At 41.0% G+C, this 24,780-nt stretch overlaps 3 protein-coding genes across 3 annotated transcripts in view; 1 reads left to right on the top strand and 2 right to left on the bottom strand.

The window, feature by feature from the left end:
* LOC112259172 (interferon a3-like) overlaps positions 1 to 24,780 on the bottom strand; it is a 148,176-nt gene that overhangs the window by 72,235 nt on the left and 51,161 nt on the right. The window contains exons 4-5 of the mRNA XM_042327871.1: positions 17,339 to 17,356; positions 16,968 to 17,004 (exon numbers count right to left, since the gene is read on the bottom strand). Coding sequence (XP_042183805.1) covers positions 16,968 to 17,004; positions 17,339 to 17,356 — 55 coding nt within the window. The remainder of the gene's footprint in view (positions 1 to 16,967; positions 17,005 to 17,338; positions 17,357 to 24,780) is intronic.
* Positions 767 to 2,336, top strand: LOC121847206 (interferon a3-like). The gene is made up of 5 exons (XM_042327308.1): positions 767 to 901; positions 1,170 to 1,244; positions 1,375 to 1,524; positions 1,832 to 1,909; positions 2,247 to 2,336. Exons 1-5 carry the CDS (start codon positions 767 to 769, stop codon positions 2,334 to 2,336), a joined length of 528 nt encoding a protein of 175 aa, XP_042183242.1.
* LOC112258505 (interferon tau-6) lies at positions 13,061 to 14,367 on the bottom strand. Its single transcript, XM_024432925.2, has 5 exons — positions 14,224 to 14,367; positions 13,961 to 14,032; positions 13,723 to 13,872; positions 13,507 to 13,596; positions 13,061 to 13,386 (listed from the first exon to the last, which is right to left on the bottom strand). Exons 1-5 carry the CDS (start codon positions 14,365 to 14,367, stop codon positions 13,288 to 13,290), a joined length of 555 nt encoding a protein of 184 aa, XP_024288693.1. The 3' UTR covers positions 13,061 to 13,287.

A 24,780-nucleotide genomic window follows, 5' to 3' on the forward strand; every position in this document is an offset into this window, starting at 1 on the left:
ATCTGTCGAACTGCTTTGCTTTATCTTGGCCAGGTCGCAATTGTAAATGCGAACTTGTTCTCAACTTGCCTACCTGGTTAAATAAAGGTAAAATAAATAAATAAATAAAAATATAATTTTTCGTTTGAAAAGAAAAGGACAAAGTGCCAACAAATCATGTTGTCATTGCTCGTCAAAATTGCATCACCAGCAGGTAAAAGTTGGTTACATCATTGTTGAAATTAAAAGTTGAGAGACGCAGATGTCTCCCTTCCACTTTTAATTTGAAACGCAACATTGAGGACTTGCCAGACCGCAGCGAAACAATATTTCGGACTAACTTGGGAACGAAACACACTAAATTGACTTATTATGTGGGTAAATGTCATAATTGTGGGGTTAATGTCGACTTTGACGATATTGTATCAGCCTTTTTTGCATTTGTTGTATTTTTTTTTGCAGTTCAGGCGAAGTTATTGGCAGTTAAAAGCTCGCGTACAGCTCATTCTCGCGATTAGTCTATATCTAAATAAAATAACATATATCGTTGTGGTTAAACTATCATTCAACGCTGGCATTTGGTCGTCCAGAAGTCGGACAAGGCATGGAATTCCTTTGCCTGCATGTGCTAGCTAGAGTCTGGAAAGTTAAAGTCCCCGCCTCCGGTAGGTTTATCAGGGAAATTCTCCGTACAATTTTCGCTTTCCCATCTCCAAATAAAACTCGTTAAGAGCCAAAATGTTCAACTCAACTGGAAAACTAAGAGCGAAGCAAACTACTATTTACAATGTATACAAAAGAGAGCTGGACGTGTATTTTTCTTATTATTTGCAGTATGCAGAGCGTGTGTAATTGTTGTGACTGGATCCGACACCACTACGGTCACTTGAGCGCAGAATACCTTTCCCTGCTGGACCAGATGGTGAGTTATCAGCACACTGCAAAAGGAGACTGAATGCATGTATTAAGGACAGCAAAACAACCAACCTATCAAAATAGTATTGTGTTTCATGTTTAGCCTTTGTGTTAGAAGACTGTAATCTATATGTGAGTAGCCATAGTAAAAGGGCGCTAGTCTATAATGACAGAGCGATCGCGAGAGGCTATATACATTAGGTCTATACTGTCCTTGCAGTATAAGCTATACTTTTAGACGAGTGACTTAAAATATTATATTCGTTGTATTCCAGGGAGGAGACATCACAGAGCAGGAGGCCCCTGTCTTTTTCCCCGAATTACTATACCGACGCATAGATGACGCCAAGGTAAAAACTATAATTTTGACTTTTCATGTTCTGATATGCTTTAGTATAGCGGTCTTGACCCAACGTTACATTGATGGCATAATTGAAGCCTATACTGTTTCTAATCTTCTTTTTACATGTTCACGTGTAGTTTGAGGACCAAGTCAGATTCCGGAACGAGACCATCTATCAAATCACAAAACTGTTTGATGGGAATATGAAGGCTGTCACCTGGGACAAGAAAAAGCTGGACGATTTCCTCAACATTCTCGAACGCCAGTTTGAGAACCTTAAATCCTGTGTAAGTAACGGTTCTATTTAAAGTATGGTCCCTGTTTCGGTCAGGGCTCTCCAACCCTGTTCATGGAGAGCTACCCTCGTGTAGGTTTTCGCTCCAACCCCAGTTGTAACTAACCTGATTCAGTTTATCAACCAGCTAATTAATCGGCTGTGCTTGATGAGGATTGTAGTGAAAACCTAAAGGACCGTATCTCTTCAGGAACAGGGTTGGAGGGCCCTGTTTTAGGTGTAGACTATTAACTGTAGAAGTGAGAATCTATGGGCTATTATGTTCAGTGGGGGGCTAATGTTTTCATTTTGTCCAACAGGTATCACCTGCCGAGAAACCTGAGAGGAGACTGAAACGCTACTTCAAGAAGTTGAATAGGAAGGTTCTGAGAAAAATGGTGAGTTTGTTTTCGGGTGGCAACGTGTTAAATACATCTAATCAAATGAATATAAACTAGGCTAAGCAGGAGCAGTTTTGTAACACTTTTGGGGTTTTAGGGCCATATGTATTAAGCATTTCAGAGAAGTGTCAGGCCTCTGTCCTTATTCATAGTGATCTGAAATGCAAAACTGATCCTTAATCAGCACTCCTACTCTGAGAAGCTTCATACATTATTATTATTATTATTATTATTATTACATATGGCACCAGCTCTTTGTTGTTCAAGACAATATGATCATTATATGACCAGAAAGTCCACACCTCTGATATTTACATGTTCCTTTGTATTTCAGAACTACAGTGCGCAGGCGTGGGAGCTCATCAGGAAAGAGACGAAACATCATTTGCAAAGATTGGATATTTTTAAGGCAAAGATGCACTGATCATCCGGACTCATCTCAGAAGCTACGCCCTTAATAGTTTATAAAGAATGCAAACAATCACGTGGGACCCTGTTCGTCTATTTATTAGATTTAAATGCATAATTTATTGTTTTTTATTATTATAAATTAATATTTATATTTTGTATGTCCCTTTTTTGCCTATGTTGAACTGAACTGTATTACCTTTCTGCTTGAATAACCTGTGAACAAAATTGCATATTGAAAATGTGTGTAGTTGATTTTTACTGCGTCTCTGTGCTTTTTCAGTGTCTCACACTTATTCTCAGTGGTTGGAAAAAGTACCCAATTGTCATACTTGAGTAGAAGTAAAGATACCTTAATAGAAAATGACTCAAGTAAAAGTAAAATTCAACCAGTAAAATTCTACTTGAGTAAAAGTATTTGGTTTAAAATATACTTAAGTATCAAAAGTAAATGGTATTGCTAAAATATACTTAAAATATCAAAAGTAAAAGTATTTCCAATTCCTTATATTAAGCAATCCAGACGTCACCATTTTCTTGTTTTCTAAATTTACGGATAGCCAGGGGCACACTCCAACATTCAGATATAATTCACAAACAAAAAGTACAGATACCCCCCAAAAAAAAAAAAATAATTTTCTTCAATGGGAATAATTGTATAGCACATTAATTTACATCCATTTATTTTTCCCAACAGAGAGAGATGGTTTTAACTGCATATATCATTTTAGGTCACGTGAGAAAGATATTTGCTGAACCTCTTCTGTCTCTGTCGTGTAAAAAAAGTAACCTGGATTACTTTAGAAATATAATTTTTCGACAGACAATAAATGTATCTGAATGCCTGAGTATGATTTTGTTTGTATGCAAATTGAAATGTCTTCCCTGATATGACAATACCATTTATTACATTGAATCTTTTTACACAGATAAATGCAGATGAGAATTCTACAATTTGATACCTTTTCATGGAGACACTACGTTGTTCGACAAAACGTTAATTCAGCAAAATGAAGCAACTTCTAAAGCAAAATGTTCAAATAATACAGTAGCCTATATTGAAGGGTTTTATTTGAATAGATTATTTTACTGTGTGGTTCTCTCGTTTCAGGACAGCAGCTTTTGTACTTGTGTGGATGTTCGAAATGAAGTTGATTGACCCACAGATTCTACTCGAGTCTATGCACCACAAATGTGCAGATGCAATATGTTTATTTAATAACACGACTAGGCTACCAAAATAAACTTGTTGATCCATTTAAACGATATGTCACTAACCTACATCTCCAATTAACCCCCCTGCTGTGTTACGGTCGAATTGGACCGATTTACAAGTTCTCGCTGGGAAAAATGTAGTTCATTTAATCTAATTGTCATACGGTTCCGTGACTTTGTCCACACAGGGCATCTGAACACACAAAATACATTTGGATGATTTTCATAACAGTTTTGGGTGTTTTGTTGAACTTTTGTACACTTGTGATGTTCCCGGTCAAAATTGACCGATCATTAGAAATAAATGGGTGAGACTACAATTAGTGTATAAAATTGAATTCAGGCACATGCCCATTCATCAGATGGACAAACTTCCTCTCCCAGACCTCCACATGCATGTGTGTTTGAGCACACACAGACACATCTCACTCCCCTTCTTCGCTTCCATGTCAACCCCCACCGGAACCTTTCCCCGATAGAATCTTTCCCCCACGGGAACCACACCTGTCGGTATTCTCACAAACAATCGCAACATTGTTTCAATAATATATAGCACTTTTCTCGCAGCTCTGGTATATAAAAGCTTTTTTGATGCCTTGCTCACAATTCGTTCTGTGGCAGCACAATGATCAAACGATATACAGTATGTTAGGCTCTTGATCATATCTTTGATCATGAGACTGGTAATGAGGAGAGAGTCCTTGTTAAACTTTGACAAGGATGTGATAAATAGCACAATAGGTTTAATCGGAGTATTTGTTATAGTCAAAATAATCCATACATGATGCTTTTTTTTAAACTAAAAAACGAGTTGTAGAGCTCAGGTCAATGAGGAGTACAGACCATAAATAGCAAAGAGAAGTTCAAAACTTGTAATGTTCAAAAGAACTTAAGTTGATAAAAAAGATATAACACAACATTAGGTGATAATATATGTATTATTATGGATTTATAATCAGCTATAATGGGGAAGTAATTTTGGACCGGGAACACAAAATGAATTAACATGAAACGAACACAACAGGAGGGTTAACGTCGTCATCATCACGTCACCGTCATTATATGAGACTATACATTAATGTGACTTTTCTGCTCATTCACATTGGGCCAAACTCACGCATATTCGTCATCATTTTTCGTCGTCTTGGTAAGCGCCTAATAAAAGGTTAATCTGGGGCAAATACTCTTATATTAACCAGAAATGAACAAACTGTAAAAAGAGCCCCTTGGAATTTACCGAATCAAGGTAGTAAGAATGAACACCATGAGAGAAAAGGAAAAGTTAAGCCAATGTCACCGCACTATACTCTCGAAATCGGTTACCGTTTTTTTATATCCAATATTGAATATGGGGTGGCAGGTAGCCTAGTGGTTAGAATTGGCAGGTAGCCTAGTGGTTAGAATGTTGGGCCAGTAACCGAAAGCTTGCCAGATCGAAACCCCGAGCTGACAAGGTACAAATCTGTCGTTCTGCCCCTGAACAAGGCAGTTAACCCACTGTTCCTAGGCCGTCATTGTAAAAAAGGGTTTGTTCTTTAACTGACTTGTCTAGTTAAATAAAGGTAAAATATATATATTTTTTATAATTGCCTGCTGAATAACTGCTTTCTGACCTCATGAAATGCAATTCTATGCAAAGACATGTATGAAAACTTAACTTGCTGGACAAAAAAAAACATTCTTATTAATTTCACAATAGCAAAAAAAAGTGGGGCTTGTAAAGGGAAGCTAAAGCCTGAACCATGCAGCCTTCTTCACCACAAAGGAATGTTTTATACCTTCACGTATAGCGATAATTCGGTTAATTATACGATGGACAACTTTAGCAGTGTAGGTATCATATCGAATCAAGATTAAGATAATCGGTTGATGATTATTTCGAAAGTATGTTACACTTAAATATTATCAAAAGAAACATGGCATGGTTGAGTATCTGCCTGACTCTGTTCTGTCGAGGCACAGCAGACTCCGATCGTTGCAGGTGGACGCAGTTTATGCACCAGTCCACTACATTTTGCACCAGTCCGCTATTTGGTGTGCCAAATTTGATTCTCAATACATTCCATTATTAGTCCTACATTTATTTTAATTTTATCATTTAAGGTTACTATTCCAATACAGTTCACTTTATTTCAGAGTGGACAATATCCAGTTCTGTGTCTAAAAGACAAGTCGCTCACATGTTTCCAGAGCATGTTTACAAGAACACACAGGCACGTTTACAAGAACACACAGGCATGTTTACAAGAACACACAGGCACGTTTACAAGAACACACAGGCATGTTTACAAGAACACACAGGCACGTTTACAAGAACACACAGGCATGTTTACAAGAACACACAGGCAATACACTTCAGTACCATATAGCATGATTTTGATAGCCTAAGCTACAGTATATGATTTTGTACAATTTCAAAATGATAAATTGGAAGTTTAAACATGAAATGTATGAGACACCCAAATGGCTAAAACACGGGTTTCTTTTATACAGGGCGAGGCCGCCTCGGTGGTTGCATTAGAGGCTTTGGGATATATGGCCCAATTATTTAATGGCTTCACATTTGCATGTGAAGGATATACATTTATTTATTCCTTTATTATTTAATACCAAAATTCAAAGAAAAAAAACATGCATCTATTATCATGTTGTTTTTATTCATTTACATATTCAGTCATCCATGCCTTCATCCATTCAGTCTTTCATTCAGTCTTTCATTCAATCTTTCATTCAGTCTTTCATTCAATCTTTCATTCAGTCTTTCATTCAATCTTTCATTCAGTCTTTCATTCAATCTTTCATTCAGTCTTTCATTCAATCTTTCATTCAGTCTTTCATTCAGTCTTTCATTCAATCTTTCATTCAGTCTCATTCAATCTTTCATTCAGTCTTTCATTCAGTCTTTCATTCAGTCTTTCATTCAGTCTTTCATTCATTCATTCATTCATTCATTCATTCATTCATTCATTCATTCATTCATTCATTCATTCATTCATTCATTCATTCATTCATTCATTCATATATTCATTTGTTTATAGGCAATATGCAGTTCAAAACAACAGCATAGTGGAGTCTATGTCACGACTTCTGCCGAAGTCGTTGCCTCTCCTTGTTCGGGCGGTGCTCGGCGTTCGATGTCATCGGTCTTCTAGCCATCATTGATCCATTTTTCATTTTCCATTGGTTTTGTCTTGTCTTCCCACATACCTGTTTTCAATCCCATTCATTACCTGTTGTGTATTTAACCCTCTGTTTCCCCTCATGTCTTTGTCAGAGATTGTTTATTGTCAGTGTAGTGTTTTTGTTGTGTAGGTGCGCGACGGGTCTTCGTACCCATATTTGTTTATGTTCTTTTTTCCTGTTTAGTGTTATGGAGCATGTTACTATGACATTATTAAAAGACTCCATTTTACACTCCGTTTGACTCTCCTGCGCCTGACTTCCCTGCCACCTATACACATATGCCTGACAGAATCTCTGACCAACAATATGAAGTCAGCAGGAGAGGACACTATGCTCATGGAGCTGGAGGAACGCGTTCAGGAACAAGCGAGGGAGCTTGACTGTATAAGCTCCGTCATGGATCGCATTGTCCAGAATATGGATCGCTGGGAGAGACAGGGAGTTTCTCCAGCGCCACCACCACCACAACCGGAATCTCCCTTGAACGTTTTTTCCTCTCCGGAATCGAAGATCCATTTATCCCTACCCACGGGATACAACGGAGATACTGCCGGCTGCCAGGGTTTCCTACTTAAGCTGAACTTATATCTAGCCACGGCCTCCCCAGTACCATCTGACCGTGAGAAGAGTTACGCCCTCGTCTCATGCCTCACCGGGAAAGCCCTGGAATGGGCCAGCGCTGTGTGTAGAAGGGAGGATTCGGGGTTGGACCATTTTGAGGAGTTCACCCGCCAATTCCGGATAGTATTCGATCATCCACCTGAAGGCAAAGCAGCGGGGGAGCTCCTCTATCATCTGAGGCAGGAGATGAGGAGTGCACAGGAGTTTGCTTTGGAGTTTAGGACCTTGGCTGCCGGCGCTGGATGGAGCGACAGGGCCCTGATCGACCATTACCGTTGTAGGCCACGCGAGGACGTCTGTCGGGAGCTGGCCTGTAGAGACACCACCCTCACCTTCGACCAGCTGGTGGACATGTCCATCAAGCTGGACAACATGCTGGCTACTCGTGGACGTCTAGATCGGGGTCTGGTTGTTCCATCCTCTCGCACCCTCTCTCCCGAACCTATGGAATTGGGAGGGATGGTGCGCAGGGAGACCGGAGGGGGTTCCCGCTCGAGCACCATTCATGGTCGCAAGAGGGCACACTGCTGGTCGGTGCCGGGTTGGTTCCTCTGGGAATAGAGAAGGCAGGCAGGGCATTCTGGCATCACCCCAGGTGAGTAGGCACCATTCTCATCCAGAGCCCTCTGCTGCACTAATGTTTGTCTCGGTCTCTTTTCCTGATTTTTCACTGCATTCCCAGTATATGGCGCTAGTAGATTCAGGTGCGGCTGGGAATTTCATTAATAAAAGTCTAGCTCATAGTTTAGGGATCCCTATTGTTCCTGTGGATATGCCTTTCCCTATTCATGCCTTAGATAGTCGACCATTAGGGACAGGGTTTATCAGGGAGGTAACCGCACCTTTGTGTATGATAACGCAGGAGGGTCACAAGGAGAAGATTAGTCTTTTCCTTATTGATTCTCCTGCGTATTCTGTGGTGCTAGGCCTACCCTGGTTAGCTTGCCATAACCCCACTGTTTCTTGGCCACCGAGGGCTCTCACGGGGTGGTCGCGAGAATGCTCAGGTAGGTGTTTAGGGGTTTCCGTTGGTGCTACTACGGTGGAAAGTCCAGACCAGGTCTCCACCGTGCGCATTCCCCCCGAATATGCCGATTTGGCTCTCGCCTTCTGTAAAAAGGAAGCGACTCAATTACCACCCCATCGACGGGGGGATTGTGCGATAGATCTCCTGGTAGACGCTGCATATCCCAAGAGTCACGTGTATCCCCTGTCGCAAGCGGAGACAGAGGCTATGGAGACATATGTCTCTGAATCTCTGCATCAGGGGTTCATTCAGCCATCCATTTCACCCGTCTCTTCGAGTTTCTTTTTTGTGAAAAAAAAAGGATGGCGGTTTACGCCCGTGCATTGATTAAAGAGGTCTGAATAAAATCACAGTGAAATATAGTTACCCGCTACCTCTGATTAATACGGTTATTGAGTTAATGCACGGGGCATGTTTTTTCACAAAATTGGATCTCAGGAGTGCGTACAATCTGGTGCGTATTCGGAAGGGTGATGAGTGGAAGACGGCATTTAGCACCACCTCAGGTCATTATGAGTACCTTGTCATGCCATATGGGTTGATGAATGCTCCATCAGTTTTCCAATCATTTGTAGATGAGATCTTCAGGGACCTGCACGGGCAGGGTGTAGTGGTGTATATAGATGATATTCTGATATACTCTGCTACACGCGCCGAGCATGTGTCCCTGGTGCGCAGGGTGCTTGGTCGCCTGTTGGAGCATGATCTATATGTCAAGGCTGAGAAATGCTTGTTCTTCCAACAATCCATCTCCTTCCTAGGGCATCGGATTTCCACTTCAGGAGTGGAGATGGAGAGCGACCGCATTACAGCCGTGCGTAATTGGCCGACTCCAACCACGGTAAAGGAGTTGATGCGTTTTTTGGGGTTTGCCAATTACTACCGGAGGTTTATCCGGGGTTTTGGTCAGGTGGCAGCTCCCATTACCTCACTGCTAAAGGGGGGCCCGGTGCGCTTGCGGTGGTCGGCTGAGGCGAACAGGGCTTTTGAGCACCTGAAGACTCTGTTTACCTCGGTGCCTGTGCTGGCTCATCCGGATCCCTCTTTGCCATTCACAGTGGAGGTGGACGCATCCGAAGCTGGGATAGGAGCAGTGCTCTCTCAGCGTTCGGGTACGCCACTGAAGCTTCGCCCCTGTGCTTTCTTTTCGAAGAAGCTCAGCCCAGGGGAGCGAAACTATGATGTGGGAAACCGAGAGCTGTTAGCTGTCGTAGAAGCCTTGAAGGGGTGGAGGCATTGGCTTGAGGGGGCTAAACACCCTTTTCTCATCTGGACTGACCACCGCAATCTGGAGTACATCCGGCAGGCGAAGAGATTGAATCCTCGCCAGGCAAGGTGGGCCATGTTTTTCACTCGTTTTGTGTTTACTCTTTCTTACAGACCAGGCTCCCAGAACATTAAGGCAGACGCATTGTCTCGGCTGTATGACACAGAGGAGCGATCCATGGATCCCACTCCCATACTCCCAGCTTTGTGTCTGGTGGCGCCTGTAGTGTGGGAGCTGGACGCGGACATTGAGCAGGCGTCACGTGCAGAGCCCTCTCCCCCTGAGTGTCCAGCTGGTCGTCTGTACGTTCCATCTGCTGTCCGCGACCGATTGATCTATTGGGCTCACACGTCACCCTCCTCTGGTCATCCTGGGATAGGTCGGACGATGCGCTGTCTTGAAGGGAGGTACTGGTGGCCCACTTTAGCTAAGGACGTGAGGATTTATGTTTCTTCCTGCTCGGTGTGCGCCCAGTGCAAGGCTCCTAGACACCTGCCCAGAGGTAAGCTACAACCTCTACCCGTTCCTCAACGGCCGTGGTTGCACCTGTCGGTGGATTTTTTTTGACTGATCTTCCACCTTCACAGGGTTACACCACGATCCTGGTCGTTGTGGATCGGTTTTCAAAGTCCTATCGTCTCCTCCCTTTGCCCGGTCTCCCTACGGCCTTACAAACTGCACAGGCCCTGTTTACACACGTTTTCCGGCACTATGGGGTGCCTGAGGATATAGTGTCTGATCGGGGTCCCCAGTTCACATCAAGGGTCTGGAAGGCGTTCATGGAGCGTCTGGGGATCTCGGTTGGTCTTACCTCAGGTTTTCACCCCGAGAGTAATGGGCAGGTGGAGAGAGTTAACCAGGATGTGGGTAGGTTTCTGCGGTCTTATTGCCAGGATCGGCCGGGGGAGTGGGCGAAGTTCGTGCCCTGGGCAGAGATGGCTCAGAACTCGCTACGTCACTCCTCCACTAACCTTACTCCTTTTAAATGTGTATTAGGGTATCAGCCGGTTCTGGCTCCTTGGCATCAGAGCCAGACCGAGGTCCCTGCGGTGGACAATTGGTTTCGGCACGCTGAGGAAACCTGGGAGGCAGCCCATGTCCACCTTCAGCGTGCCATAAGGCGCCAGAAAATTGGCGCAGACCGTCGCCGCAGTGAGGCCCCAGTGTTCGCACCAGGGGACAGGGTCTGGCTCTCGACCCGAAACCTGCCCCTCCGCCTGCTCTGCCGGAAGCTGTGTCCGCGGTTTGTGGGGCCGTTTAAAGTCCTGAGGAGAGTGAACGAGGTATGTTATAGGTTACAACTGCCCACTAATTACCGTATTAACCCCCGTTCCATGTGTCTCTCCTCAGGCCGATGGTGGCTGGCCCGCTCCAGGAGGCTGAAGTGCGTGATGTTCCTCCGCCTCCTCTAGACATCGAGGGGGTTCCGGCGTACTCTGTTCGATCCATTTTGGATTCGAGACGTCGGGCGAGGGGCCTTCAGTACCTCGTGGACTGGGAGGGGTACGGGCCGGAGGAGAGATGCTGGGTTCCGGTGGAGGACGTGTTAGATCCTTCCATGTTATCAGAATTCCACCGTCTCCATCCGGATCACCCTGCACCTCGCCCTCCGGGTTGTCCCCGAGGCCGGTGTCGGCCTCATCAATCTAAACACAATAACCCATAATGACCAAGCCAAAACATGTTTTTAGACATTTTTGCTAATTTTATTCAAAACGAAAAACTGTTCTTGCTTTCTCATTATTAGATATTGTGTGTAGATTGATGATTTATTTATTTGTAATCAATTTTAGAAATGATCTGTAACGTAACAATATGTGGGAAAGTTGAAGGGGTCTGAATATTTTCCGAATTCAGTGTTTAATCCACTCTTAGAAAAAAAGTTTATGGATAGAACAAAACATTTTTTATGAGTATTTCTCACCTTCAAATTATTGACTTGTCTGTGTTGTTTATCAGGAAAGTGATCTGAGGTTTTCGAGAGACTTCATGACCCTGAGATGCCCAAAAAATATAAACAAAATATTGCATTATTATTACTGTACAAAAAGGAGTCAGGTAATTTAAATGAAACGTAGCAGCTCATGAAATGTTGAAAACAGGACAAGAGCTCAATAACCAGGAACAAGTGAATAAACATTACCCTATATCTTACCATTTTCTGAAGCATCGTTATGGTGTTGTTGCTGAACACTTGGAACATGCTCGGAGACCGGGGCAGTGTCCTCATCCAACTGCATCCGATGGTTTTATTCCAGATTCAAAACATCCAAAAGCTGATTGAACCCATTTTAGCTTAGGTCTACTGTCGTTCTCGGTCTATCCGCAATCAACGTTGATGCCCTTCCAAACCGAAATATACCCGACTTCGTATATTTCCGACAAAACAGAGTTCTGCCATGCTCCAACCTGTGTCGATCCTTCATACAAAGAGTCTGCAAGGTGTTCCAAAAGTGAAAGATGGAAGTTCCCTTACACTTTCATACCTGAGAGTGTTGTTCTTCGTTTGGAGAAAATGCAAGGAAAGGACAGCTGCATCTCTCGAATAATTGTTACATCTGGATTCTTTTGCTATTTTATCATGAAATATTGTCCTTTCATCCAGGATTGCTTTTAATAGAAGAAATAAACATGTGAATCCATTTTAGTCAGACTATGGCCGAAATAAATATCACCATATGGAACAAAATTTAGTTTGGCCTTTCACTTCGAAAACCAAAGCATTTAATGTTTGAAAACGCAACACCTTTTCATTTGCGCACAGAAACTATGGTGCCAACTAGGTTGCTTAAAGGGTAATTGTGGTATCTAGACCTCAACTGCCTATTTAAAGATACAGATCAACCTTGTATGGGTTCTATCAATTACACACTCAACATTAATTTATTTAGTTTTAAAAACGGGTTTAAGTGGTCTGAATAATTTTGGTAGACCCGCACCATTATGCTCCCTGTTTTCAGAATAAAACACTGGTAGCCTATGCAGTGCACAGGCAGTATAGACCTTGGCCATACCCCTTACCTTGGCATTAGTGCTTAAATTGGAGTCTATATTTCGGGTGCTTTTGAATCTGGGCCTACACGCACTTGTGAGTAAAATATAGGTCTGTCACGTAGATCATTTGTCAAGTATTCCGCAATCGTGTGTTTTTATTGGACTTTTATCCAGATATGTGAGTTGATGTTACCTCTGCATCTATTATCTTTCCACTGTAGAGACTGAAGAGTAACAGCACGGTTAGAGATTGCTATACTCCATTGAACTAACATTCAGAATGTGGAGTTATAATTATGTTGCATAATATCCAGTAAATGTGTACTTGATAGAATTAACAACTATCCGAATCAACAATGTTTTACAGTGATGATGATGTCTGAAAGGGCGGGAAAGTATGGCTGGAATTCAGAGTATTGTTAATTAAGGAGTTTATTGTTTTTCATTGAAGATGATGTTGATATGCAATTGTTAGTAGGAATAATTTCTCATTTAGGAAAACATTTCAACGAAAAACTCGAGTGCAATTTCCACCAATGTAAGTCTGTTTGTATCTTCATTTAAATACTATAACCTACATTGAAATGATTTGCAACACGGAGAAATAACATACAAGAAAATTACACGTTTTGCAGAAATGAACTAAAAGTAATGCTACTCTCACACGTGTTTTCTTGGCATTTTTGATTTCTTGTAAAAATCCCTCAGGATGCTCCCCATTTCAGCTCTCACGACCTCCCATGAGCACAAGCTGAAACTCTAAAATACAAAAACGACAAATAAATATGTATTAGGTGAAAATAATACATTATACAACATAGGTATAGGCTAGGCCCACTCCACCCCTCTCAATAAAATGCAGCCTATGAGATGCTTTACCTCACGTGAAAGAAAGTCGTCCAGCTGTTTGAAGTAGTTCTTAACCACATCACCAATTGGAAGGTTTCGACGCAGACGCATGTCTCTGACCTGAAATAGTAAACAACAACATTAATATAAATATACATGTGATTACATTAATAATAACAATAATATATATCATCATTATTGTGTAACAAGTTACAGTTAACAAATGAAACATAAACAAGAACGTACACATTCTGAATAGGTCATATATTGTCGAGCAAGAAGGTCTTGGAGCTCCCTGAGTTTGATGGAATTCCATTTCACAAGAGTTAGGTTTTGTTGGAAGAGCTCACTGGCTAGTTGAAACGCAAGTTTCAGTGTCCAAACCTTTTCCCCCTCCTGTAATCAGAATAACACTTCGTGTAACCATTCGGTTGAACTAGAGTAACACATAAATTGTAGACACTCATGATCTCCTGAGCATCACCTCTTTTGAAAGCGTTGGACGTTGGACCATTATCATTTCCGCCTCTGGGATACAGCCTCTTGGTCTCCAATCCTATAACACACACAAAATACACAAAATCTCAAATAAACAACTAAATATTTGAATGAATTAAGCTCAAATAATCAATTTTCAACTAGAATAAATAACTTGTGATATCACATGCATGCTACAGCCTATATTCAGAGCCATATTTCTAAATATGTCTCTGCCTATATTGTAACAGGTTAAAGAAATTGACCAACCATGGCAAGATCATTGAGTGTCTGGCGAGTTTGAGAAAGATTATACATTTGCTCCTTTTGGTTACTGCATTTAGCATACACAACCGGGTAAAGAACAATTACACACAGAAGTTGTACCACAAAGGAGACATTAAGAGTGGCCATGTGTCCGGTGAGTTGATAAATCCCTGAACACTACTTCTAAACGTTGGGCTACCTGCCCTACCTTTATAGTCTCCCTCATTGATATGCCATGGATGAGGTAATATGTAAAACAAAGGAAAGTTCAAGTGGGGAAAGTGAAAGAGAATGGGAAATTCCATTCCTCCACCTTTCAGAGCTGTTGACATTTTGCGTTCTTGTCTTCTGTGTGCAGATACACAGTGCCCTCCACGCAATGTATTTTCAACACAGTAGCCTGTCTTTTTTTGAAGTTAAATTTTATATTTATTGAGTAGGCTTGATAGCCTACAGTATAAGCGTTTAAAGGCATACATTTTATATCCCCTCTCCCAAGGGATGGAACGTGTAACTATTTGCACAGCTACTCTGTTACAGAAAGAAGAACATGATGATAATAGTTGGACTCCACAGAGCTGCTCCACTGCAGTTATCTAATGTACTACATGTAGCCTATGCCATTTCATTATTTGTTGGTAAACAAATTGACATTGGAATTTAAAAAGGTAATTCAAACAATTTCTTGTGGACCTGATTTATTATTAAGAGCTAGATACAATGTCATGAAGGTGTTTCATTACAGTTTCTAATGGCCAAGTAAAATAACATGAACAATGACTGCTCAGTACTCACTGTCAACGAGATACTATGCAGATTAAAGGCCTTTTGTTATTTTGTGTGACTGCACTTTGGACAGGGTCATGACTAGAAGGGATCCATCTTTGGCCAAATTAACGTCAGATTTGACTTTTCGTAGCAGGTCAAGATAACTAACGTAGCAGGTTAGGATTATTAGGTTAAATTTAGGAAAAGAGTCCATGTTTATTGCATGTATTAACATGTTCTGTTAGTAGCAGCCAATGGGTGGTGTTCAATGTAGGCCTACATTCCATGAGACTTTTGAAAAAAGCATACAAGGCTTGACTTTAACATTAATCCACTTGTCCATCAGACAACAAGGTGACTGAAAATGCTGTGTTTTTACATAAAAAATAAAGTGCATTATTATTCCCATACCATTATTAGAGAGAAACAGACACATTTATTGACATTTACAGACACATTTATTTAACACGCCTATTGGCTACTTAGCTTATTCAAGACAGTCTCAAAATACAACACTGCCCCTTTAAGGAATACAAAAATCTCTGTACCTGACTGGCTTATCAAAGATGGCTAGATATGCACACATTTTGTGGTCTTGTGGGAAGCAACCACTCCCCTATTGTTGACTAGACATTGTCTATAACTGGGCTAATCAATCAATAACTAGCAAAGATTATGAAAAAATGTACACAGGTGGCTAAATGCATCTCTCACGTTTGATATCAAAGCAAGAGCATTTACCCCAGTTCAAAGTGAACGGCTCAGATCCATGTATGGCAATGGCTATTTGCATATAGGTCTACTGCAGCTCTGATTGGTTATGGTGCACTGGTCGGCGTTGAGGGTAGTCCTGAGTCGTGCCTGTCAATGCAATAGATTCCTACTCCAATGCGCTCTGCTTACAAGAAAATCTCTTGCACAGTTCATTTTGTTTCGGTATGTTACATTGAAGTGCCTAATACTCCGTTGATTTGAGCATTCCCACAGTAGAGTGAAACGTTGATAGTGGTAACTAAAGGGGGGAATTCTAGAAAGTTGAGTGATGTTCAATCTAGTGCTTCTCTGCGCAGGCTGATATTTCTTCTGCTCGGCAGCCCGAGGGGAGCTGTGCTCAGCTTTGAGGGAACATTGCTTGTACCTATCCAATCCTGACGTTAATTACCTATCCAAGCCTTTCAGATCTGTATGTGTGTAGTGGGTAGGGGTTGTTTCTGGACAGGACCGCCATTTCTACCTGCCCTTTTCCCCCTAATGGAATTCAGCCCACCGCTGTGCCTTGTCTGACTTACAGTAGATTCCATCTATACATTTTTATGTAATATTACCTATTTCTGCATCTCTCCACTGCTAAACCATTGGTTTGTTAGTCATATGCCTCATAATCGTTGTCACAGGGGAGTTAAAAGATGGGTGCGTGACTCATTTGTTGCAATGTCCTACATCATTCATTATATTTAGAGATGCCCCCACCCTCACAGTAATCAACATGTAATATACACTCAGCGCTCAGTTTATTAGGTACACCAATTCTGACTGCCATCAGCATGATGCAAAAGAAACCGGGATTCATCGGACCAAGCAACCTTTTTCCAATTCTCAATTGTCCAGTTTTGGTGATTGCTTTCCCAGTGGAGCCGCTTCTTCTTGTTTACAGCTGGTAGGAGTAGAACCCATTTTGGTCGTCTGTTGCAATAGACCATCCATGACAAGGAGCCACAAATGGTTATTTCTGATATGCCGTTCTGCACGCCACTGTTATACTGGTGGAAATGTAAAATTCATTACATACTATTTTAAATTTTACCTTTATTTTACTAGGCAAGTCAGTTAAGAACAAATTCTTATTTTCAATGACGGCCTAGGAACAGTGGGTTAACTGCCTGTTCAGGGGCAGAACGACAGATTTGTACCTTGTCAGCTCGGGGATTTGAACTTGCAACCTTTCAGTTACTAGTCCAATGCTCTAACCACTAGGCTACCCTGCCGCCCCTATACTGTTTAATTAGACTTACTATGCTGTTTTTACTTAGAGAATTGTCCATTGTTATATGTTCGGATTTTGCTCATACAGGCTTGTCATATGTGACTTAGTGATAAGTCAGAGTGTACAGATAAGAGTCGTTTGGGTGCGACCACAGTTTGTGACATCCTGTTTTCACAATCTACAGGAACTTAGATGTTTGGAAAGATGCAGAAAGTAACAGACATCGGTGGCAACATCAGCTATCTTAAACTTCTTATGGGCAGGTGGGATGGTAGCGAAATTGCAGAGTGTGAAATTCAAACTACAGATTTATAAATATTTAACTTTCATAAAATCACCAGTGTAATACATAAAAAAAAACTTAACTTCCTGTTAATCCATCTGCTGTGTTAGATTTCAAAAAGGCTTTACGGCGAAAGCACACCATGCGATTATCTGAGGACAGCACCCCACATACAAAAGCATGAAAAACATATTTCAACCAGGCAGGTGCGCCACGAATGTCAGAAATAGCGATATAATAAATGCCTTACCTTTGATGATCTTCTGTTGGCACTCCAAACGGTCCCAGATACATCACAAATGGTTCTTTTTGTTCGATAATGTCCTTCTTTTATATCCATAAAAACTCAGTTTAGCTGGCACGCTTCAGTCAATAATCCACCCAGTTTCCCTCCATCAAAAAGCATACAAAACTAATCCCAAACGTTACTAATAAACTTTTCCAAACAAGTCAAACAACATTTATAATCAAACCTTAGGTACCCTAATACGTAAATAAACGATAACATTTAAGATGGGGAATCATTATTGTCTTCACCGGAGAAAAATACCAAAGAATGCGCTCTCTTCCACACGCTTGGAAACACTACAGCCAAAATGGGAGCCACCTAGAAAAACTACAATTTCTGGCTCATTTTTCAAAAAACAAGCATGAAACTCTTTCTGAAGAATGTTGACGTCTAGTGGAAGCCCTAGGAATTGCAATCTGGGTGGATTTAGCCTTATAATAAAAGTGACAGCCATTGAACACAGTGGGAGGCTGAATTTCTTTTTGGGGGGGATAGTTTGTACTCGGGGTCTCGCCTGCCATATCAGTTCTGTTATACTCACAGACATAATTTTAACTGTTTTAGAAACTTTAGGGTGTATTCTATTCTATATGCATATCCTATCTTCTGGGCCTGAGGAACAGGTAGTTTACTTTGGCACACACCCCTACCCAATAGAGGTTAATCTGAACAGAAAAGCTAAATCAGCTTTTACACACCATGTTCGGTCCCTCTTTCCACCAATCTGCTAAACTGCAACTTAGACAAATTAGGTTGTGCTTTTTTAAAATAAGAGACAACTCTGTTCGTTGGGCTTTCCTAATGATGCACTGATTGAGTGGTTGTTATTGATTGCTTCATTTTTGCAAATCTTAGAAAATAGTTTTTTGAAAGAATCTGCAGTCTCTCTTCCTGTTGAATTTCTCTAAAGATTTTGCGACAAGAATGGGATGGCTAACTCCGCTTGCTGATTGCTCCTGGGGAAACCGAGGTTAAACTGTGCACATTGGCTGCATTAGATGTGGCTCAGGGAGCCCCACACTTCGACTAAGCAGAGCAGAAAAGTGACCCGCTCAGACCAGCAGGGAGCGTCAGTGAGTGGATACGCCATTCCGAACAGACAAAATAAATTAAGGGTGAGACTGATTTTCTTTTGAACATCATAGAAAATCCTGTTCTGGGACAGGTTGTGTACATTTTGTCTTTGTTGTAGCAAAGACACCCTTAGTTAGCAACTTTGTTGTAGCAGAGTTATTTCTGAATAGTGAAAGCACTATACTTTTTTATTAGGAACTCTGATAAAACAGAGATATCTTTATTTATTAAAGGAGTAATTCCAGGGCAAACACCCTGTTGAAGCAGGGTAACCCTGTAGGAGCAGGGACATCTCCAATTAGGATATTTTTGTTGAAGCAGAAGTATCCTGGTTAGAGACAGGTGTTGTGCCTCTGTTGAAGCAGAGAAGTGGCCATCGGATTATATAACACAGTTATGAGTTATGTGATCCCAGGGCACAATCCTGAGATAGAAAAATAAAATATTCCTGCAGGCTCTAAAAAAATGTGTAAAAATAGAAAATATATATTCAAAAATAATGGGAAATTTGCATTAAAATACATACTATATTTTAATTGAGAAGAAATTACTCTTAAAATTCTAAGAAAGGAAGATGTTCCTGACCAAATACTGTTTGTTTTGTGTGTTTGTTTTTGTTCCATGCGTGCGTGTATTGATGCTAGATTTATATTATGGACAGACGAATGACCGTAATTTGGTAATATGTGTTATCAACAACAGTAAGATTTCAAGCATGCCACTGGTATAAGACATTAGATCTCCCATATTCTCCAGTAGTTAATTGGCAGACGCTTCAATATTTCTTCTAAGGTATCAGGTGCCGTGACCAATTAAAAGGCACAAATACCATAACTACTCTCAAGGGAACTGCGTATCATTACCTTGGATTTTAAAAAAAAGCCATATATTTAAACCATGAGTGAGGAAATCTAAACTCTGGACACCGTTGAGAGAGGCGCAGAAATAACCATCATAGAAGAAGTAAACTATAGCAAAGCCATAGAGGCACTAAATGAAGCGCAATGCATTCTACCAATTCCGCTCGAACATGGGAAAAAATCTAATCATGGATAACGGAAAATTCCAATCTAATCAAGAATTCAGAGATGCTATTGTGAGTTGGCACAATGACATAAAAGACTAATCTAAAGCTCAATACATCACAGTTTTGATGTTAGCGAAAAAACGATAAAACCAAGATTATTAGATGTACTCAGCATAACCTCACTAACCATACTATATGTGAAGTAAATTGAGTATTTAGTATGCTTATTGGTTTTAAGATACAGATTAATTGATTTAATTAATTATGACAAATGTTCAGAAAATGTTGAGGATAAAGTAAAGTAAATAAATTACGTTATACATTATTTTGGCTGACAATCTGTTAGTTCCGCTATCCTTATGAACCATAAAGCATATCATTACAGCAGTATGTACTGTTAAAATATGTTAGCTAGCTACCTAAGGTTAGTTGGCTACTAAAATATCAATCTAGCTATTATATTAACTATATGCTATCTAACTACCCATCAGTTATTGACTTGATTATTCACATCATTCTTAGCTTAGCTAAATGGTATAGTCATTTTGCATTTTCATCGGACAGTGTAAATGGGTGCTTCATAAATTTGCCCTGGCTATCTGCTCCAATTTCACTGGCGGAGTGGTACCAGGAAAATAACGTCTCCCTCATGGTCAACAAAACAAAGGAGCTGATCTTGGACTTCAGGAGACAGCAGAGGGAGCACGCCCACATCCACATCGACAGGCCCTCAGTGGAGAAGGTAAAAAGCTTCACCGGAGTACACATCACTGACAATCTGAAATGTTCCATCCATACCGACAGTGCAGCGCTGAAGTTATTAACCTGTTTGGGAGATTGGTTTTTGTTCGGAATTTTGGATGACTGACATGCCCAAAGTAAACTGCCTGTTACTTACTCCCAGAAGCTAGGATATGCATATACTTCGATTGGATAGAAAACACTCTGAAGTTTCTGAAACTGTTAAAATAATGTCTGTGAGTATAACAGAACTGATATGGTAGGTGAAAACCAAAGGAAAATCCATCCAGAATTTTATGTTGTTGAAGTCTCAGGCCATTTCAGTGCTTGCCTATAGGAAATACAAATAGATAGGACCCAGATTGCAGTACCTATGGCTTCCACTAGATGTCAACAGTCTTTAGAATGGGTTTCAGGCTTGTTTTTTTAAAATGAACAAGTAGTTGGAAGAACTACAAGGTGTCTCTCATTAGAAAAGTGGTCATGTTGGCGCGTGAATGAGGTGCGCACTCTTCGTAATTTATATCTTACCTATTGAACATACTATTCTCGTCTTAAATATTATCGTGGATAACTGAGATCATTGGCACCAACTAAACTGACATTTTCGACATAAAGAAGGACTTTATCAAACAAAACGACCATTCATTGTGTAGCTGGGACCCGTGGGATTGCAAACAGAGGAAGATCTTCAAAGGCAAGTGATTTATGTAATCGCTATTTGTGATTTTGTGTCGCCTGTGCTGGCTGAAAAATTATTTTGTTGTGGGGCGCTGTCATCAGATAATCGCATGGTATGTTTTCGCCGTAAAGCCTTTTTGAAATCTGACAACGCAGTTGGATTAAAAAGAAGTTAAGCTTTTAAATGATGTATGACACTTGTATTTTCATGAATGTTTAATATTACAATTTTTGTATTTTGAATTTCGCACTCTGCAATTTCACCGGATATTGTCGTAGGTGTCCCGCTAGCGGTTCATGCGCCAAAAAAGACACATGAACATAATACAACAATAGCCATCAAAACCCGTCAGTTTCAGCTAGAGATATCCGACGATGTTGCACTTGTGTGTTGTGATTCTGCATAGGCCGTGAAAGGTGTCAGAGCTTGAGCGTTGTTTTTCAGACCAAATCGGTCTTCTCTCATGCTGTTCTTTCTTATTAAATCGATTCGGTAAATTCCAGGGGTTCTTTTTACAGTTTGTTACTTTTTGTTTAAAAAAATGGTATATGCCCCAAATTAGCCTTGGTGATGTGTGAATTCTACCAAATGTGAATGATGACAATGCTAATGATAGTTATGGCAAGATTTTAAAAAACAAACATTTATTTAACCTCTCTAGGGGGTGTGGGACGCTATCGTCCCACCTGGCCAGCATCCGGTGAATATGCAGAGCACCAAATTCAAATTAAATTACTATAAATATTTAACTTTCATGAAATCACAATTGTAATACATCAAAATAAAGCTTAACTTGTTTATCCAGCCACCATGTCAGATTTCAAAAAGGCTTTACGGCGAAAGCAAACCATGTGATTATCTGAGGGCAGCGCCCAGCACACAAAATATTACATACAGTTACCAGCCAAGTAGATTAGTCACGAAAGTCAGAAATAGCAATAAAATTAATCACTTACCTTCGATGATCTTTGTATGGTTGCACTCACACAATACATTTTTGTTTTGTTCGATAAAGTCCCTCTTTATATCCAAAAGCCTACATTTAGTTGGCGCGTTTTGTTCAGTAATCCAATAGCTCAAATGCAGTCACAACAGGCAGACGGAAATTCCAAATAGTATGCGTAAAGTTTGTAGAAACATGTCAAACGATGTTTATAATCAATCCTCAGGTTGTTTATAGCCTAAATAATTGGTAATATTTCAACCGGACAATAGCGTCGTCAATATAAAAGAAAACAAGAAAGGCGCACTCTCCGTCACGCGCAGGAAACAGCTCTGGGGACATCCCACTATCCACTCACTCAAAGTTGTCATTCTCCCTCATTTTTCAGAATGAAAGCCTGAAACAATGTCTAAAGACTGTTCACAACTAGTGGAAGCCATAGGGACCAGAATCTGGGTCCTAATCCCTTTAAATCAGTGCTTCTCAATTATTTTCTTTTACCCCCAGGAAGAAGTAAACATTTCGCTCCCCCCAACTCTCTGCCGCGACTGTAAATAGTATAAATTGTCTATAAAATTGTTATAAGTACACCTCTGCATGACATTGTATCCTTATCAACATTAAAGAAAACAAAAAAGAAAAAAGAAAGAAATATAGATCAATTTACAACAAAGAATAACTTTATTAACATTGTTTTTCAATGTTAATAAATTCAGAAACAGAAATAGAACTGTATGGCCATAATGACCATCGTTATGTATGAAGGAAAAAAGGGGGATGCTTGCGAGACAAAGAACACCACCCCAACAGTGAAACACGGGGGTGGCAGCATCATGTTTGGAAAGCTGATTGGAAAGATTGGAAAGCTGCCGCGGCCTTCCCCCTCTTCAAAGGGGGAGACACTCTGCTACTGACCTATATCTATCCTACCCTGCATCTCTAAGGTCTTCGAAAGCCAAGTTAACGAACAGATTACTGACCATTTTGAATCACATCGTACCTTCTCCGCTATGCAATCTGGTTTCGGAGCTGGTCATGGGTGCACCTCAGCCACGCTCAAGTTCCTTAACGATATCATAACCGCCATCGATAAGAGACCTTACTGTGCAGCTGTATTCATCGACCTGGCCAAGGCTTTCGACTCTGTCAATCACAACATTCTTATTGGCAGACTCAACAGCCTTGGTTTCTCAAAAGATTGCCTCGCCTGGTTCACCAACTACTTCTCTGATAGAGCGCAGTGTGTCAAATCGGAGGGCCTGTTGTCCGGACCTCTGGCAGTCTCTATGAGGGTGCTACAGGGTTCAATTCTCGGGCCGACTCTCTTCTCTGTATACATCAATGATGTCGCTCTTGCTGCTGGTGATTCTCTAATCCACCTCTACGCAGACGACACCATTTTGTATACTTCTGGCCCTTCTTTGGACAATGTGTTAACTAACCTCCAGACGAGCTTCAATGCCATACAACTCCTTCCGTGGCCTCCGACTGCTCTTAAATGCAAATAAAACTAAATGCATGCTATTCAACCGATCATTGCCCGCACCTACCCGCCCATCCAGCATCACTACTCTGGACAGCTCTGACTTAGAATACGTGGATAACTACAAATACCTAGGTGTCTGGCTAGACTGTAAACTCTCCTTCCAGACTCACATTAAGCATCTCCAATCAAAAATTAAATCTAGAATCGGCTTCCTATTTCGCAACAAAGCTTTCTTCACTCATGCTGCCAATCATACCCTCGTAAAACTGACCATCCTACCGATCCTCGACTTCGGCGATGTCATCTATAAAATAAGCCTTCAACACTCTACTCAGCAAACGGGATGTAGTCTATCCCAATGCCATCCGGTTTGTCACCAAAGCCCAATATACTACCCACCACTGTGACCTGTACGCTCTCGTTGGCTGGCCCTCGCTTCATTCTTGTCGCCAAACCCACTGGCTACAGGTTATCTACAAGTCTCTTCTAGGTAAAGCCCCGCCCTATCTCAGCTCGCTGGTCACCATAGCAGAACCCATTCGTAGCACACGCTCCAGCAGGTATATCTCACTGGTCACCCCCAAAGCCAATTCCTCCTTTGGTCGCCTTTCCTTCCAGTTCTCTGCTGCCACTGACTGGAATGAACTGCAAAAATCACTGAAGCTGGAGAGTCCCATCTCCCTCACTAGCTTTAAGAACCAGCTGTCAGAGCAGCTCACAGATCACTGCACCTGTTCATAGCCCATCTGTATACAGCCCATCTATCTACCTCATCCCCATGCTGTATTTTTTTATTTTGCTCCTTTTGCACCACAGTATCTCTACTTGCACATCCATCTTTTGCACATCTACCATTCCAGTGTTTAATTGCCATATTGTAATTACTTCGCCACCATGGCCTATTTATTGCCTTAACTCCCTTATTTGACCATATTTGCACTCACTGTATATAGACTTTGTTTTCTTTTTTTCTACTGTATTATTGACTGTGTGTTTTGTTCATTCCAAGTGGTAATCTGTTGTTGTATGTGGCAAACTGCTATGCTTTATCTTGGCCAGGTCGCAGTTGCAAATGAGAACTTGTTCTCAACCACCTTACCTGGTTAAATAAAGGTGAAATAATTTTTTTTTTTTTAAATGTTGTGAGGGTGCTTTGCAGCAGGAGGGACTGGTGCACTTCACAAAATAGATCGAACCATGAGGAAAGGAAAATTATGTGGACATATTGAAGCAACATCTCCAGACATCAGTCAGGAAGTTAAAGCTTGGTCACAAATGGGTCT

Source organism: Oncorhynchus tshawytscha, linkage group LG09, assembly GCF_018296145.1.
Source record: "Oncorhynchus tshawytscha isolate Ot180627B linkage group LG09, Otsh_v2.0, whole genome shotgun sequence".
NCBI classification, from domain to species: Eukaryota; Metazoa; Chordata; class Actinopteri; order Salmoniformes; family Salmonidae; genus Oncorhynchus; species Oncorhynchus tshawytscha.